Source organism: Asterias amurensis, chromosome 16 (genome assembly GCF_032118995.1).
Source record: "Asterias amurensis chromosome 16, ASM3211899v1".
In the NCBI taxonomy this organism is placed as follows: Eukaryota; Metazoa; Echinodermata; class Asteroidea; order Forcipulatida; family Asteriidae; genus Asterias; species Asterias amurensis.
Genome location: NC_092663.1, coordinates 17,495,521 through 17,514,556, shown reverse-complemented (window position 1 = coordinate 17,514,556; position 19,036 = coordinate 17,495,521). Strand labels below are relative to the sequence as shown.

The following is a 19,036-nucleotide window of genomic DNA, read 5'->3' as shown; positions in this document are numbered from 1 at the left end:
GTTGCCTTTCAGTATCCTAAGCCGTTAATGACAGCCACTTTCTGTTTCTTTTCTTAACCTTTTATCTTCTTTAGGGTTATGAGACCAAAGTTGGTGAGAAAGGAACTCAGCTGTCTGGTGGTCAGAAACAACGTGTTGCCATTGCGAGGTCACTTGTCCGCAATCCAAAGATCCTCTTGCTAGACGAGGCCACTTCAGCTCTGGACACAGAAAGCGAAAAGGTATGATACTTGAAATGTTTTTGCTTCAACATTTTGTCAAATTAAATAATTTGATGTTGTGCAGAATCATTCAAATGCTCAATTGACTGTTATCTGAGAAGTAAATGATTAGCCATGTCTTTCAATTGGTGTTACTTTGGTGGGTTTTATCAAACTAGTTTTTTACAATCTTTTCCATTTCTAGGTTGTACAAGAAGCCTTAGACGAGGCCAAGAAGGGTCGTACCTGCATCACTATTGCCCACCGTCTCTCCACTATCCACGATGCTGAGAAGATTGCTGTCATCCGCCATGGCAAAGTAGCCGAGTTGGGCAAGCATGATGAGCTCATGCAACTGAAGGGACAGTACTACAATTTGTACACAGCACAAGATTTGCAACAATAAATTGATTCCCACTCAATATTTCATCCTTCAACTTTATTCAAACTTTTAAATACTATAACAAAATGCAACTAATATTGGCCAGTGTTTTCCTTTATAATCAACTTCAGTGTGTGAAGATCAGTAAGTTTGGACTGTATGGGTGCATCATTTTGTTAAAATAATTGTCAAGATATATCAAAGAGTATCTTTTGAAGGCACAGAAAGTGACTTGTGTCTATGAAAGGAAGTGCCTCTTCAAAAAGAAAAAAAAAATGAATCATTTTTGTTTATTTACTTTCCAACAGAATATCTATACTTCCTCACCAAGTTCCCTTGTACGATTTTTTGATAAAAGTCTTTCCATAAAATCTTCAGGACCAGTCCATTACCTTAAGATATATTTATACTATCAACTATCAACTTAGAGTGATGAGCTTGTCTTTAAGGAAATTAGAAGATAACATTGTGTGTCTTAAACAAATGTTATATACATCTATTTTTTAAGGAATCTAAAATTTTACTCCAAGATTTGATTACATGATAAATTTGGATAAATGTAAATAACAACTTTGTAAGTGTTATGCATTAGAAACATGGTATATCATCGCAAGATGAATAATGGTTTAGTGAATTTGCAGTAAGTAAATTCTAATATTTCAGATCAATTTTAGTGTGCAGTTACCAAGTGTTATATTGTTGTTTATTCTGCTAGCATTTAACTTAGAAGTAGATTGCATTTAAGCACTCACTGATGGCACACTTGTATAAGTCTCAACATCCATTCAAACTACGACCATGGAGCTATGTACATATAACTCCATGCTATTAAAGACCAAGGCCCGAGTTCATAAAGCTGCTTTTATGGAATAAACATGTTTTGTTGAGCAGTGTTAACCAGGGCCCAACTGAATCAAGCTTGTAAAGCACAAAAAGTTGCTAAGCATATTAAAGTTTTGCTCAGCAGTAACAGTTTACCTGCCAAAATTACATTGCACGGGGTGACCGGTGCCCTTCTTAAGAAATTTGTTGAGCAGGTTTTTCTGCTTAACAGCTTTATGAAATAAGATAGGACCCAGTACACCAGTCAAAGGTGATAAGTGTGGCATGGTAGTTTGGCAGAGGTAACTTTATTCATGTAAGAATCAGATTTGTGCTTGAAGTAGATCTATGAATCTGGGCTCATATATTTCAACTGTAAATAAAATCCATTTGTTGTATAGTAATGTATTGATGGTTTATGTAGTGAGGGTGTTTTAACACAAGTTTTGATAATTGTCTTTCAATCTAAATGCACTAAGTGGAATCTAAAACAGAAAATTAATCAGAACGTATTTATTCAAGAAGATCTCTTTAACTTGAATGCCTTACAGTGTTGTTCAATAGTTTAACAAGGGGCTTCAATCTTTGGACCATTTTTACACAAAAATTCATGACAGAAAAACAAAGTGTGTGATTCCTGATTTGTGATCTTCAAGCAAGATTTGCCTTTTTACATAAATGTACAAAGACTATTTGATTTTTACACGTAATTAGTTCCTTAATTGGTAACATTGTGTAATTAGTTATTAATTGCCAGTCAGCATTATGAATTGCTTGGTAAATATTATTCACATTTAACATTATTTGTAACCTAGCTAGTAGCACTCATTCTGTATATTTTTTGCATTGTTTTCTTTTCATGAGATGAGTTGATTGTTATCTTTTACAAAATTTGAGAAATTTGCAATGAAGTAATGAATAAATTAGTAGAAAATGTACACATACAAAGTTGTGGATGAATTATGCATTTATTATCCAACGATTATTAGATGTCTTTATAAGCAATTTACACTTTTTGGTTGTTGTCAAAGGCCAGTATTGTCACTCGGTGTATTCAAAATATGCTTAAAATTACAAACATCTGAAAATTTTGGCTCTGTTGGTCAATTTGCAAAGAAATAATGAAAGAACAAAATGCAGCACAAATTTGTGTGATTTCAGATGCAAATAGTGAGAAATTACCTCTTTCTCTTACACAAGTTAAGATAGAGATGTTTCTCACAGTGTTTTCTCACAATGTAACAGACAAACTTTTATAGTGATTTATGGTATATCTTGAGTAATTATCAAACGTGTCTCCTTTAAAAAAGTTCAAATTAACAGGTCGGGGGGGGGGGGGGGCGGGTGGGTGACACATTGTACTGGGGACCATTATTTTGTCCCTGAACCCCGCCCCTGCCAGCGGCCCTCACACACAGCGTGTAGTGCGCGTAGTCGCGTACACAGATGATTGATAGCGCCCTCTATAATTAGCGACAATGATTTTTTGTGAGATGTGACAGGCAGTGTACGTGTGTATGTCAACCCCGTGTAAGTACATGTACAGCGAAGTAGTGCGTGCGTGATCTGAATCTGGTGTTATCTTATCTCTATAAAGCTAGTACAAAGTGTGCATTAACAGCATGTAGAGCAAGGACAACACAGATTTGTGAAAGATGTAAGTTTTTTTATATTTTGTTTGATATATTATTGATCCTTTTGCTTGGGGGTACTTCTAAAGTTCTACCTCCATACACACGCAGCACCGTGGGTCCGCACAGAAATAAAGATATGGAGTGGTGGAGTGGATAGCTCCATGATTGGACCGATTTGTGGGGCTAGGGTTCGTTCCGCTATCGTCCTCCTACCTAGGACTACACGCCCCCTGCCATTGCCTTACCCATGGACTCCATGATGGAGGTGTATCCCTAGTTCTACCTCCATGCATTACCACACATAAAATTAGACTTCAAGACTTTACTACATAATTCTAGCCTACCTTGAGTCCTATCCCACCTCTGTTGGTTTGTTTTATGACTCTCTTTTAAATTTAAAGACACTGGACACTATTGGTATTTTGTCAAAGACCAGTCTTCTCACTCTCTTCCTGGCTCTATATGGTGGATCTCAACATATGCATAAAATAACAAACCTGCTCAATCGGTCGTTGAAGTTGCGAGATAAAAGAAAAACACCCTTGTCACACAAAGTGGTTGCTTAGGTGCGATAACGTAACCCTGTTGTAACTAACAAATTACTTTTATCATTGGGAGTTTTGCAGGCACTTTAAAGTTGTTCTATTGTCGCTTGATTTTCATTTCATTTTATTTTTCATCACATTTATTTTTCATCACTTCACATGGACTTTAGTTAATCAATGCTTGAAATTGTTTTGTTTAGTTTAGCACTAATTGATATTAGTACCAAGCCACTCGCCTTCAATTCATGAACAATGAAAGTGATAATCTTAGCTGGTGGATATGGAACTCGTCTTCAGAAAGATCTGCTGGAGAATGATCCAAACCAAGATTATCATCATCTTCTAGGCATGCCTAAAGCACTGCTTCCTGTTGGTTCATTACCACTCATATCACATTGGATGAAGAGTCTACAAGAATGCAAAGCTGATCTAGATGACATTGTGGTCGTTGTAAGAAGAAACTCTCTAATTTTCCCTCTTTTTTTTTAAACTCATTCCGAAATCCTTTCAAAATTTAATCATGTTCTTAAACCATGGAGGAGGAAAATTAATAAGTAAAGTATCCTGATGATTGTGAAAAATCAAGACTGATGATTGTGAAAAATCAAGACTGGTGTCACGAGAAAACTGTGGAAAACCAATTACACATTTGGCATGACATTAAAAAAATAATAATAAAGCGCTCACTCAGCGATAAACTCCAAACAGGAAATAAGTTTTATTTATTTCTCATTAAATAATGACATTTCAGACAGAAACAAGGGATGTTTTGTACTATCATCTTATCATCATCATTAGACCATGCAATTTTTATATAATGTAAATCTGTGGTCTAAGACAAGTTTTTTTCTTAACAATTCTGTAACGTTCCTTTAACTGATTGTGAAAAGTAAATGATTGCTGATGAACTTCATGTAATGCTAAGACTGACCTCATTCCATCTGACACTCATTTAAAACCCACACGTATCATCAGTAGGTATCTGAAACAACAGCAGGCCTCTTAATAACCCACGGCACCAACAGCAATTGCCCTTGTGCCCTGTGCTTTTGCTGTGGTGCCCTTTGCAAAGTTCCATTGCTTTTTCAATAGAGGTGCCCCTTACCAGTGGAACACTGCCTTGCCCTTCAAGAGCGAAGTCCGAAGCCTGCAACAGTAATGATGCAACGCATCTTACCTTAATCTCTAGACCGAAACATGGCAAGATTTTCATCACAATTTGATATTTTAATATAATTTTCAGAGTAACAAGTTTTATGAAGCCAGATTCAAAGAGTGGTGCAAAGACTGGCCTGAAGTGAAGCTTATCTGTGACGGAACATCAACAAATGAGGTAACTGGGAATTTCTCTTTAACCCCCTTTTTTTTGTACCTGAGTCAGTCTGCGTTTAATGATACAGGGATGAGAAATTTTAGACTTTTATCTGAATTCAGCCTTTTTAAGCAATCTAGGTGAAGAAAATCAGCCATAATTGTTTCTACATTTATGTTACAAAATTCTGCTCTCTAATCTACTAATCTAGTGCTTAGGATATTGTTCCTAAAAGCTCCTTGAAATCTTTATCTCCAGGGGTTACCAAAAGGTGGAACTGCAGCATAACAACATTTGTTTCCTAGTTTGATACTTTGTTGACAGCGAGGACACCACCCCTAATTCACCTGACTTTATCACCACTGCAATCAATCATATGGTTTGTGGTGTTCCAGAGAGTTGGATCAAACGCACCGAACAATCCAGTGCCTATCCATTTGCTACTCTTTGGGAGTGTAAGACGAGGAACGTCCCAGTTCGATCCTAGGCCTTCTTTGATGGTATAATAATGAGTGGAAATGCAATCTTTCAGATAGACCAGCGACAGATCAATACACTTTTATAAAGTTTGACTCACCAGAAGGTTTTGATTGTATATTTTAGACACGTTTAGGAGCTATTGCTTGTATTGAGCTTGCAGTGGATCACCTTGGTCATCAAGACGACATCATAGTCATTGGAGGGTAAGTTTATTGAAAATGTAACATCCATCTTCAAAAGAAATGGAATTGTCTGTTATTTTTCTACTATGGTGTGCTTATTATTGAGTTGAATCATTTCCAAATTTCAGTGATTTTCAACTAACTTTGCTTAAAGCAAATTGCATTATCTAAGTTATTATCTAGGTCATGACACTTATGCCCATAATTGCTATGTAAATTGTTGGGAAGGTAATTCATTTTGCTCTACCAGCCAGGCTCCTAGTGGATGATACGCATGCCTACATCTTTACAAATTGTAAGGGGGTAACCCTGTTTCAGCCCGTAGGACTAGATGGCAGTATGCCTCTGGTGAAAGTTAAAAATAAAATTTTAACCAATGTATTCCTTTTTGAAGTCACTAATACCTCATAAAAAAGCTCTTCCTGGTTAAGTATTTCTTTCTTTATTTCTTATACCATTTTCTTATACTGCAGAGACACGCTTTTCCTTGATGACTTTAATTTGTCATCAGTCATACAGGAATTCAAGAGACGTCTGGAGACTCAACCTGATGCCAATTTAGTTCTTGCTTGCCCATGTTCAGAGAAAGGTATGCTTGATTTGGTTTTATAGACTCCCACCTTCTTAAACTGCAACCTAAACCCACTGAGGCACCTTCCACCGGGCCCAATTACATAGAGCTGCTTATAAGCACACAAACTAGCTAAGCACAACAAAATTATGCTTAGCAGAAAAAGGTTACCAGCTCAAATACTGTTTCCTGTGTAGCATCTGTGACTGATATTCTGCTTATTGGTGCTTAGCAGAAATTTTGTAAACAATATTATCTGCTTAAACAACTCGTTGAAGTTGGGCCCTGGTCAGTCTTATAGAATTTATTATTTTTGTACCTGTTTATTCCCATGTACTTGTTTTCTTGATGTTTTTTAGACACTGTGAAGGTTGGAATTCTTGAGACCGATAGTGACTGTAGAGTTACAGCATTTCTTGAGAAGCCCAAACCAGAAGATACTTCATCCAGAAATTCAGTAAGTCAGCAGTGGGTGGTTTAAATTGGGTTCAATTGGGATGTGATTGGGATAATGGTAGTTGATTGGCATGTGTTATTATGGGTTCATATTGGGTAGGACTGGGGTCTGCAGTTGGTATTACAAGAAGTTGATAGGTCGGGTGATTCTCTTCTATTGCTCTTCTATTCCAAGATATTCTCCACCAGTATTCTCTGCCTCTAGCTGAATGGTCTAGTAGTAAGATAAATCTGCTCCTGCAATGGAAAGGTTGAATCCCACCTGAGTTATTTGCCTGTGATTGTTTTTACAGAACTCGAAAAAGTACTGAGTAGAGAGTGCTTAATACACACCGATGTATGGAGTAAAAACAGATTGTATTTTCTACCGATTGAAATGTTTTGGGTATTTTTTTTCTTCTTTTAAAGTGTCCGTGCTTCTACATCTTCTCTAGAGAAAGTCTTCCACTCATCCGACAATTCTTGGAGGAGAAAAAGGTTTGCCATGGGTGAAATTTTCAATAGTTTTTTTTTCATATAAATAATTAAGTTTGCCAAAGAAGAGAACTGTTTATTTACTTTCATATTACCAAGACTCTGAAGTATTTGTTAGGTATTTGTTATCACATTATCAAGTAGGTTTGTCATTTGACCTCATGACCTCCCCTTCCCTTTCTTATTATGGATATTGTGTTGGTAGGAACTAGAACATGATTGGACAAACAAATAATGTATACAATTTTGATTGTTTTTATTATTTAATTTCAAAAGGACGGGCCATTGAAAGACAGAGACGCAACAGGACATTTTGTTAAGTATTTGTTTTCAAGGTGAGTTTTTCTCTTTTTGGGCAACATATATACAGACTTTGAAATGTGGTTATGGAAGATCTAAAATTAAACATTGGGTATTTTTTGTTTGCAGTAGCACTTGATGGGTGTGATAACCTGCCCATTAACTTACTGGTCATCACACGCAGGCCATTTCATCATAGCATTATTCATGAGCAAAGAGCTTTCAAGTGAGCTATTCATTTCTTCTTTTACTAAACCCTACACTATTACCTAAGGAACAATCCCAGTACCTGTGTGTATAAATTAATTTTGCAATCTTCCCTTAGTTCTAGCACCTGCGTAAAACTGGTTGGTCAGAGTGCTTTATGTTATAGCAGCCCCCACTTATGGAACCAACTCCCTCCAGGAATCTGCCAATCTAACTCAATCATGAAATTCAGGAAACTGTTGAAAACTGAACTGTTGAGAGCTCATTAATTTTTTTATTGTTAATCCTTAATTTGTTCAGCGCCTTGATCTAGTACCTAAGTGCGCTTTATAAGAACTCTGTATTAATACTATTATAAGTTAGCTTGTGTTTAGGATCTCAATGTTTGTTTGGATTGAGTTTATCCTTAAAAGACATGCTGCTGTCTCCAAAGGTTCTTACACCTGTTCTTACATTATTTGCAGACTTCCAGTTTACATATTTAATGTATCGGCGAGGTTTGATGTTGGTGCACTAGCTTCATATATACCCTGCCATCAGTTCTTTCTACAACGGCATTTATCACAAAACAAACACGGTAAGACCTGTCTTTAATCTTTATCAATCTTTTCTAATTTGTAGGATATTAGTGTTCCTATGCCTTGAAGCAGTTTGGAAAAAAAAAATTCTCCTTAATGTATAATATATACTTACCTTATTTTTATTTCACAGAGAAAAGTTGTAACAGAGAGAAAGTCATCATGGAAGGAGGAATGAATAAATCAGGATCGGAAAGGTATCATTTTGACTTAATTTTTAATAAATGGGAGCCAAGTAGTTTTCTCTGTAGCAGAAGCACTTTAAGGGACTCTGTATTACAATATAAAGCCATGTTTATTCTGGCAGCTACAGGTTTTTTTCTGCACCGTCATGCGTTGAAATATGGTACATCCTAAGGAACATTTGTAGCCATAATAAGGGTCCCCTTTGGAGATAAAGACAGGTATTGGTTTGACAGAACCAGTGATTTCATCTTAAAATGTAATTGTCTCTGTTCGCAGGTTACCAGTTACTTATGTCCCTGGTATCCATAATCACTATGTAATTGTCTCTGTTTACAGGTTACTTTTAGGTTACCAGCTACCTATGTCCCTTGTATCCATAATCACCTGGTAATTGTCTCTGTTTACAGGTTACCAGCTACCTATGTCCCTGGATTCCACAACAAAGATGCAGTGAAGCGGATGCAGTATAACCAACTAGGAAATACTGGCATGGAAGTGTCTGTCATTGGATTAGGTAAGAGACATTTTAAGAGACACATGCAGGCATGCAACTTTCCAGCTCATTACGGACCAATTTCATGGCTCTGCTTACCTCTAAAGCCTGCCCTAACAATTACCATTCTCTGCTTACTGTGCAAGCGCCAAATGTGTGCGCTAGCTGTGTAAGCGAAGAATGCCGAATAACTTGGAGTGTGCACAAGCAAAGAATTCCCCGCTAACCTGTAAACAATGCTTAACATAAGCGTGGAATTCCCTGTAATAATATTTGATATAATGTAATAAAAAAAATCTTGAAGCACTGTGATATAGTTTTCTATAAGGAGCGTTTCTAAATACCTGTTATTATTATTATTATTATTTTTATTATTATTATTATTATTATCATTATCATTGTTATTATTGTTATTATTGTTATTATTATTATTGTTATTATTGTTATTGTTGTTATTATTGTTATTATTGGTATTATTGTTATTATTGTTTTTATTGTTATTGTTATTATTGTTATTGTTGTTATTGTTATTATTGTTATTATTGTTATTATTGTTTTTATTGTTATTATTGTTATTATTGTTTTTATTGTTATTATTGTTATTATTGTTATTATTGTTATTATTATTATTATTGTTATTATTGTTATTATTGGTATTATTGTTATTATTGTTTTTATTGTTAGTATTGTTATTATTGTTATTATTGTTATTATTGTTATTATTGTTATTATAATTGTTATTCATATTGTTATTATTATTGTTATTATGTGCAATTCATAATCGTAAACATTAATCCAATGTTTGTATGAGGGAGATTGGCTGTTGCCAGCTTGGTGTTTATATCCCCCTTGTGGGATTTTGCCGAGTTCCCTTGATGGGAAGATCATCTAAACAAACAAACAAACAAACAAACTATTATTACAGTTGGGTTATTGATGTTTGATGTTTTTATCTTTCAGGTGGTTATCCTTTTGGAAACATTGCAATGTCTCTAGAAACATCTTTGAGTGTCGTAAACAAGGCTCTGCAAAGTGGTATTAACTACATTGATACTGCACCATGGTATGGCAATGGTGTATCAGAAACTACGCTTGGAAAGGTGGGTATCAATAAGTTCAATGTATTATAGAATTATTAGAGCTGACTAAATACTCACAAACAGTGTTCATGTGATCAACAGTGGACATGAAATAACAGACCTGTGAAAATGTTGACAGCATCATTTGTGTGATTCAGGAGACAAATAGTGGAAACCATATACGCCAAATGTGCAGCATGTATGCACAATATTGTCTTTAATATTGGTTGAAACAACCAAAATCAATTGTTGCGTTTGGTTTTCAGTCACAGTCTTCAGAGGAAAATATTTCACTGAAAAATGTTTGCAGTACAAAATTCAATTACTCTTGATGGCATTCTGTTTAAGGTTCTGAAGGATATCCCTCGTGAGACATACTACATTGCTACTAAGGTTGGACGTTACTCGCCAGAAGTTCAAGACATGTTTGATTTCTCAGCTGAGAAGACTTTACAGAGCGTGGATGAGAGTTTGAATCTACTGGGCTTAGACTATGTCGATATTATACAGGTAAATAAAACAAAGTTTAACTTATTTTTGCAGGAAAATTACCATCAAAATATCTTTTGACAGGAAAAACTGTTGTGTTTTGTCAAAAAGCAAAGAAGAATTTGTGGGTTAAAATGTTTAGAGAGGTTTGCGGTAACACCATGTGAACATCTCTTTTCAGTAGTGTTCATTCTCCTGAAGACAATCGGAACATACTGGTTGAAGCAGTGAGGTTAAAACCACTGTTCTATTCTTATCTTATTTGCTTGGAGATACATCAAATTGAATCTTCTCGTTTGTGTTTCTTCTCACAGGTGCATGATCTAGAGTTTGCTCCCAACATTGATATAGTTCTTAACGAGTGTCTACCAGCCTTAGAGAAGGTAAAGAAAGCTGGCAAGGCAAGATTCATTGGAATCACTGGCTATCCCATGGAGATTTATAGAAAGGTTCTGGAAAGATCTTCAGTTCACATTGACACTGCCCTGAGTTATTGTCGCCTTACTATGCTTGATACATCGTTACTGAAGCTACTGCCATATTTAAAGGTAAGACATCTTGGTATGAAGGTTTAAGATATAAAATAGCAACAAAGAAGCAGTACTCATAATTGGATGAAAGGATTTTATGTTCAAACATTTAGAAAGGTTACATGTTTTAGTAAAAAATAAATTAAATTTTGGACTGTTGGAACCCTCAAAACTCGCTTTGTAAACTTTGTCCAGGTTTGACCACTTGAATGTATTGAAGTTTGAGCAAAGGCGTGGTTGTGAGAAGTTGCTTGTAATGATAACAATAAAGCAATAAATTAAAGAAAACTCTGTTTGGTATTTCTTCAAGTAGACTTATCTTAAAGCCATTGGACCCTTTCGGTACAGAAAAAAAATGAAAGTTCAGATTTACAAATAACTTGCAGGGTTTACAGAAGGTAGTGGTGAAAGACTTCTCTTGAAATACTATTCCATGAAATACTTTACTATTTGAGAAAACAGTAAATCAATATAAATTCTCGATATTGAGAATTACAGGTTTATTTTAAACACATGTCATGACACAGTGAAACGTGCGGATACAAGGGTGGGTTTTCCCATTTTCTCCAGACTGTGATGACCGATTGAGCCTAAATTTTCACAGGTTTGTTATTTTATATAGAAGTTGTGATACACGAAGTGTGGGCCTTGGACAATACTGTTTACCGAAAGGGTCCAATGGCTTTAAGGCTATGCATGGTGGAAAATACTAAGTATTTTGAGCAGAAACCAGCTCTTCTCAGAGCCACCACTACTCACAAAAGAGATTTTGAAGTGGCATCACTGCAAACCTTGACTTATCTTGTGCCAATACTTGAATGTTTTTTCTCTTGGTTTCCAGGAGAAGAATGTTGGGATAATCAATGCAGCTCCTATTGGCATGGGATTACTTACCAACAAAGGGCCTCCGTTATGGCATCCAGCTTCTACGGACATCAGAAACGCTTGCCAGAATGCTGCCCTCTATTGCCAGTCTAAAGATATTAATATATCTAGATTGGCTGTGCATTATTCTCTGTCTCAGAATGCAGCAGATATTACAGTGATAGGCATGGATTCAGTAGACATTATTGATGTGAATTTGCAAACCCTTAATGAATCATTGACAGAGGCTGAGCAAGAGACTATGGATTATGTCATTGATAGGTAAGAACTTGTTTCAATTCTTAAATATACATCTAATTTTTTCCAAAATGCTGCAACTCCTTTAAAACACTTCACGTTGTATGAAGTGTTAATAGACCAATATTTCTTGACTGGCATTATGGCAGGCATTTCTTAGTGCCCATTTGTACTTCTGAGTGTCCTCCATTTTTATAGTCAGTTGGACGGCTGACTTGCATATCCACCCGGACATTCATCAGTCGTAGGCATGCACGTACCATGCTACGCTTTGTTTTACCCATTCAAAGAGGGACAGAAGGTACCCCAAATCATACGTGTAGTCCCTTTTTCTGGGGTTATCCCCCCATTACCCCCCCTCCACCCAAAAACAAAAACAACAACGAAAAAAACCTATAAAAAAAACCTTAATAATAAATGACTAAAAGAATAAATTAATTAGTAAAAGTAACATAATTAACAATAGTACAAAATATTGATCTCCATTTGTTGACAGGTTTTTTAACCCTTTGGAAACGCATCACTGGGAAGGAATTGAGGTGAAGAAATACTGGGGGCAGTTAAAGGAGCTAGAGAAGGCAAGTTAAGTTTACTTGACCCTTTGGAGAACATAGCGACTGCAAGTGATTTGTACCAAAATGCCATGAGAAGCTGCAATATATGCAGGCGTGTAAGCGGATGCTACTAATATATACAGGCGTTCAAGGGGGTGCTAATAAAATATAGTAGGCTTGCAAGCGGGTGCTAATTCGCGTGTAAGCAATGCATTATGTTTTTACTGTGATCATTATGCTCAAATATGGTATTTATGAATGGGATACAAGAGTAGGGATGACTCTGTTTTAAATGGCCCTTGCAGTGGAAAGGACCTCGCATATTGCTCAGTTCTTAAATCACACAGCCACAATTCCCTGCTGGTTTTCAACGGCCCATGCAGGGTCTTTTCAGCTGTGTGATGAAGGACTTTGCCTCTATGACACAGCACTATATTACAGTCACAATTCCCTGCTGGTTTTAAATGGCGGTTAAAGACCTAGAAGTGGCTACTCATACTCTCTGATAAATAATTGCTAAATGATCTTCACAATAATAATAATAATAGCCATTCGTAATGCGCCAAATCAATCTTAAGAGCTGTTCAAGGGGCGGACTATTTTTGTAAGATTTCATATGTAATGATTACCTGATTGGTTTAGGAGACCATGCTGTATTAACTCAAGATAATGCACTATTAAGAGATAATATTACATGCAGTTATAAGGTTTATCGCGAATTGCAAAATATTAAGAGAGGGCGCTGTTGAACCCACACAAAGATGTAGGCCATGCGTGCGCACGTCGTGCATGACAATATACAACGCGGTAGCAAATGCCCCATCTGCCTACCGAATTATAACGCATTGCGGTTTTGAATCGCGATAAGCCTTATTGCTTTGATTTATTAATGATTTATCAGAAAATTACTTTGCAATTAAATTATTTGTAAAATTAAAGTGAAGTATTGTGTGTGCTTCGACAAGTCTCACAGCATTCTTGAGCATGTCTTTGGGGTTCTATTGGTTTAGTTTGTAAAGGAGTAAAAGTTGGGCACATTTTCAAAGTGCAAGGTTGGAAGAACCCAAGACTTAGTCTTTCGTGTTTAGAAAGATAAATTAGTTGAAACAACACATAGTTTCTCAAAATAAGAAGTGCTGTTTTGTACTTACCAGCGCTGATACTTACTAATAATCATGGTGTTATTTCTATTGTGTTGAAAATTCGGCACACAGTTTTTCAAATCAAGGCAAACACAGGAGATGAGTTTAGTTTGATAATGCAACCATTTTATTTACACATTGCGCACACATGACTTACTCACAGGAATGATTGTCTTGTTTATGGAATGTAAGCTTTTGGGGGTTTATTAAGTTTACATGATTGTTGATTGATATCTTTTACCAAATAAAAATTGACAACTTTAATTGAATTCAATGATCGTATAATGTAAAGTGCATTGATACGTTTTTTTTGTAATGCGCTGTACAAAGTTTGTTATAATTAAAGTATTATTATTTATAGTCTTTATACCGAAGGTCAAAAGAATTATAAGCTTACTGAATTTAATTTAACAAAACAAATCATACCAAAGTGTACTTGTCAATATTATTTCAGGAACTGCACATTTAGCATAAATTTGTTTAGCTGTTAAAGGATGTTTGGTTATATTTAAAATGTTGTATAACAACAGTTATTCTGAACCACAAAAAAATTAAGTTTTTAAAATATCTCATGATATTTTTCCCATTTAAATTGTTTGCTTTTTATAGTGGAGGAGAAATATAACCTTATTGTATGTAATTGGTGCAGGTTCATTTATAGGTATATGAAGAATTGCAGAATTGTATTTTATAAAAACATAAATTCAATAAAGAAATAATTTAATCTCACTGAAAGAAAATATATTTTGAAAATAATACTCGGCAATCAATCAACATTCCTTCCATTTTATTAACCTAACAAGAACATCAGTTATTTGTTAAACCAATTATGTGACAAAACCCTGTATACATTTTAATGAAATCAATATTTAATGTATTTTCATGGTTTGCTGAATAATTAAAACCATTTTCAATATTATAAAACAATAAGATGCCTTACATTGCACAAGTTATTTCAAGAGGTTTTTTTATTATTACCATGGTAATGGGAGCTTCACTTTATGGCTGGAGCGGATCAGAAGATCACATTACACAAGAACCTGCAGTAAACATATCACTGCAACTAGGGACAAGTTTGATTAACGACCATTAGTCAACAATGCGACCATTAGTCAACAATGGTAACCTATGCATAAATACATCCTGTGGGTACCAGGCAAAGATCGCTTAATGTTCGACAATAGTCAACTGGTCTCTTGATCAGACTTGCTTTACAAATCAAAACGGTAAGCAATCAGGGCCTTTCTGCGAATTCAGCTGAAATCAATTAGGACTTGTCCTTCAGCGTGATGTCAGAGAAGCACTAGGCAGTGATTTCAAGCTTAGCGAAATGTTACCAGACAAACCTTGAGACAAAGAACTAAAGAAATAGGGTAACACAACTCACTGAACTAATGTCAAGATACATCTAGTTCATCATCACGTAAGCTTGGTATACTATTACTATATGCCCTACTCTCTCCGTTTCCATGACTACCCATCCTTTGCTCCTCTGAAGCACGTCCGTGGTTTATATTCCCAGAATACATAGATTCTTGACCACTCATATGTCTACTCATCTGACCACCCATCTGGCTACCCATCTGGCTACCCATCTGACCACCCATCTGGCTGCTCATCTGACCACTCATCTGACCACTCATCTGTCTACCCATATTGTTATGTACTGTTGAGGCAGACATCATCTGTGTTCTGATGGCCAATTGTCTTGCAACCTCTTCTTGAAACTGTCTTGCTCTTTTCTCCCTCTCCGTCTCATTCTGAATGTTCTCTCGATCCTCTGCATCCTTCCTCCATTTATCATCCAAGGTGTCTTCAATTTGATCAAAGAGAACGGTGTGTGGAGAACGGTTTCTTCTTCGAAAACGCTGAAAAAGTGAGAAGAAAAAGAATGGTCAGACTTGATGACTTAATGTGACCAACAAAAGGACGTTAAACAGGATTCATACAACAGGTAATGCATATTGGGGCCTGTAAAACAGTGAAGTCTATAGTTAAAATTACAGGAAAATATGCAGTCAATGTTTTAGCACAAATACCACACGAGTTTACATAAAACAAACAATCAATAATTGGTTTAAAGGCAATGTAGATGAAAGATCTACTGTGTATATTTGTGTTTGATTACTTACTGTGAATTCACCGGAGACTGTTGGCCACTTTAAGTTTGGCATAATAAGCTCAGGCTGATAGTGAGGTTTGGGTGATATTGCTTGACGTCCAATCTGATGACCCATTGATCTATCTGATCTTGGTTGAGGAAGACCAACGACTAAAGGAAGAGAATCAAGGAGTAATTGTCAATAATAACCACTGTACAGAGACAGGTGATATTTGAAGCTTTGCATGGTGTGAACAATAAGAATAAACAACATGTATAAATAATACTAAACTTGCGCTGAAAAGAGTCAGTTTGGGCTCAATGTTTCGAACAGTATATTTTATTGCATTTATGGCTTTCCATTGTTTTCCAACCTTGGTTTGCAAAGTCTCAGGCTGTGTGACGTTGCAATACAAAGTAAGGAAAGCCTAATTAATATTTATGTGGTTAACAAATACTCACTTATGTCCCTGTTATCTGACTTGAACTTGATGTTGTATGGATCATGGTCGGATGCTGTCACAAATTCAGGTAGACCTAATGGACCGAGTGGAGGATACTGCAAAAATAAAAACAACATCAATATTTACTAGATGTTAAATGAATATTGAGACTATTTTATGGCTGGCATAAAGACTTTTTAAAAAAACACTTGAAAGAGGTGTGGTGTATGCATCAAGGTAGCCCACCTAGATGGGTTTTTATGGCTCTCTTTAAACTCTTTCATGAACTGACTGGTCGCTAGCAAGAAACAAGTTGATAATTAATGTGTCCATATGATCAATTTATCACTTTAATAATTGGTGCATGAAAGGGTTAACATTGGTCTTATAATAGTCACAGGCATGCAACTGTAACTTCACAAAAAAAGAAGAAGAGGAAATTACAAAATTTAAATGATTTTGTATAGTATTTTTCAATTTTGAATGGTAAAATTGAGATTAAAAAAAGAGGAAATCGGCTGATTCGAGGAAAAATTGCATGCCTGTAGTCATCATTGGTGACTATGAAAAGAACGATGTTAAAAGCGAGCCCAACAAGGTGGGCTAGAATCCAAAGTTACTTACCCCTCTGAAGTCATGCTTCCTCGGCATCTTATACTGGTCTTTGGTGTTCATTCCTTCTTTGACAAATTGTACCCTAGCCTCATGGGGGTCAAGTGTCTTGAATCTTGTTACTATCTTGCTACTTTGAGGTCTATCGGGCTGAAGGATCTTGGGCAGCTGAAGAGACTTTATCCCGGATGGTTTAGCAGAAGCTTTCTTTTGCCCTTCGTTAAAAAAATTCACATTTAAAAAAGTTATTTGGTTTGTTATAAAGAAAGAGGGTGAGTAGACAGGATTTTATGTTTTGGAAAATATTAATATCCTTTCTACTCGGGAACTCTGGAAAGTACTGAGTATACAGTGCTAACACATATCAGAGTGGGGTACATGTACTCCTATAACTGCGAGGTTTGTTCTGCTATCGTCACCACAACGCTCATAGGTTAATATAACATTAGTCTCTTCAAAATGTCCGCCCTACACGTTTTCTGGATTTACAGATCTTTTATGAAATCAGATTATGAACCTTATAGTTTTAGGAGCAGGTTTGGGTTACAACCGAATAATCTTCTTTATCCCTGATGCATCTAAATCCTTTTTATTGAGTTTATTTTAAAGTAAAGCAAAAACCAAAATACCTGGAAAGGTTCCATATTTCCACGGCTGCATACTCTCTCTTGAATTGCGTTTGGGCGGCTTCGGTAGGTATTGTTGGGGACGGAAGTCTGGTGGGGGGCGTGTCCAGATGTCATCTTCCTTACGTGGCTTACGAATGACATAACTATCACTGCGTGTTAGCACTAGGTCTTGTCCAGCATTGAAGCGACCCTGTGTTGCAAACGTGAACTCTCGTACATTTAAGCTTTGCGTTGCAGAAGGCTGGCGTTGGTTGATGTTTGAGGAATGAATGTCTGCAGAGTTTCTCATGGTCACCATTGTAGCCATTGAGTTCAAAACTGAAAAGTAAACATCAAGTTCAAGATTTAATATTTAACAATATTGGGATACCTGAGAGGTTTCCATAACATCTTGCCACTGATACCATATAACTTTACATCCTGTCATTGAAAAAGTGTAGTTAGTAAAGTGGTTTCACTTGCTTATTCAACCTTACCAAAGTTGCACAAACAACATTCAAAATCTGCATTTATTTTTAAAAGGAAATAATGAACAACGTAATGTAGTAAACACAAATGGAAGCTGTTAGGGCGTCACTGTAGTTGCCAGGATTACTATGGAATCCATACTACTACTTAGCCTATAGCCATGATGACTGTGCTTCATTCCCTTCAATTCCAGTCATTACGTCTGACCTATTTGACATTTTCATGAATATAGCGACGGGGTTAAGTTACAACATCAATGCTTTGGGGCGATATTGATCGCATTATGTGGGGTATAAAGTGACACCTGTTTGTGGCTACTGTTTGTTTGTATGCAATCACTTTTGGGAACTTAAAGGAAACAGATATGAGTGCACTTTGTGCTAATTGTAAATAAAAAGAAACCATCACAATTTCTGAACGTAGTACAAAATCAGAATCGTAACTACAACCTACATGTACATGTACACAACAAACATGATTGACAGAAATAACATTTTTTTTTTTTTTAATAACTCACCTTTTGTGCATGTAGTAACAACTCGTTTCTTGTCAATAAATTGTCATTCTTGCGTCTCAAAAAAATAGGTTTTTACCATCGATACTGTTATTATTAGTCAGGATTTTCTATGGTTTATCGTTCAGCACATGCACCCACCATGGAGGCACCCACACACATAACGGGACCGGCCCAACAAGTGTATACAGGTTACCGTTGGTATAGCAACTTAGACTATTCCAAAAATTATTAGGGGTGTTGTAACTTGTTAAGTTTGATTATTTATTTAAATTGTAACTATTTTACCACTCAAAAGTATTTGTTTTATACATTTATTACCATAAAATATGGTTAAGTTGTTTCAATTTCTCTTTAGTACAAATTACACGAATTTCAACAGTTTACGATTTTATAGGTTCCCCAAATTCGTCTATCGAGCATTCTTTTAGAATTTAGCAGGCGGATCAATTATTTCGACCAACGACAAGTTTTCACGGGATGGCTATAGCGCCCTCTTGCAGCTAGAAAGCACACATTCCCAATCTTGCA

The 19,036-nt window shown here is 36.0% G+C and overlaps 3 protein-coding genes across 7 annotated transcripts in view; 2 read left to right on the top strand and 1 right to left on the bottom strand.

Moving 5' to 3' along the window:
- The window catches only part of LOC139948610 (ATP-dependent translocase ABCB1-like), a 34,661-nt gene extending 32,319 nt beyond the window's left edge, over positions 1 to 2,342 (top strand). For all 5 annotated transcript variants that reach the window (XM_071946802.1, XM_071946799.1, XM_071946801.1 and 2 more), the window contains 2 exons: positions 75 to 221; positions 406 to 2,342. In XM_071946802.1, coding sequence (XP_071802903.1) covers positions 75 to 221; positions 406 to 606 — 348 coding nt within the window. In that variant the 3' untranslated portion in view covers positions 607 to 2,342. The remainder of the gene's footprint in view (positions 1 to 74; positions 222 to 405) is intronic.
- A 581-nt stretch (positions 2,343 to 2,923) lies between these two features.
- On the top strand, positions 2,924 to 12,676 carry LOC139948877 (uncharacterized). The gene is made up of 16 exons (XM_071947233.1): positions 2,924 to 3,061; positions 3,784 to 4,033; positions 4,827 to 4,916; positions 5,499 to 5,578; positions 6,031 to 6,146; positions 6,488 to 6,585; positions 6,993 to 7,061; positions 7,335 to 7,393; positions 8,030 to 8,142; positions 8,277 to 8,340; positions 8,737 to 8,843; positions 9,783 to 9,922; positions 10,250 to 10,411; positions 10,705 to 10,938; positions 11,762 to 12,066; positions 12,539 to 12,676. The coding sequence occupies exons 2-16, from the start codon at positions 3,836 to 3,838 to the stop codon at positions 12,627 to 12,629; spliced, it is 1,926 nt and encodes a 641-aa protein (XP_071803334.1). The 5' UTR covers positions 2,924 to 3,061; positions 3,784 to 3,835; the 3' UTR covers positions 12,630 to 12,676.
- A 2,447-nt stretch (positions 12,677 to 15,123) lies between these two features.
- LOC139948878 (uncharacterized) lies at positions 15,124 to 18,669 on the bottom strand. The gene is made up of 6 exons (XM_071947235.1): positions 18,509 to 18,669; positions 17,524 to 17,841; positions 16,907 to 17,109; positions 16,302 to 16,398; positions 15,871 to 16,010; positions 15,124 to 15,606 (listed from the first exon to the last, which is right to left on the bottom strand). Exons 2-6 carry the CDS (start codon positions 17,828 to 17,830, stop codon positions 15,136 to 15,138), a joined length of 1,218 nt encoding a protein of 405 aa, XP_071803336.1. The 5' UTR covers positions 17,831 to 17,841; positions 18,509 to 18,669; the 3' UTR covers positions 15,124 to 15,135.
- Positions 18,670 to 19,036: the final 367 nt, after the last annotated feature.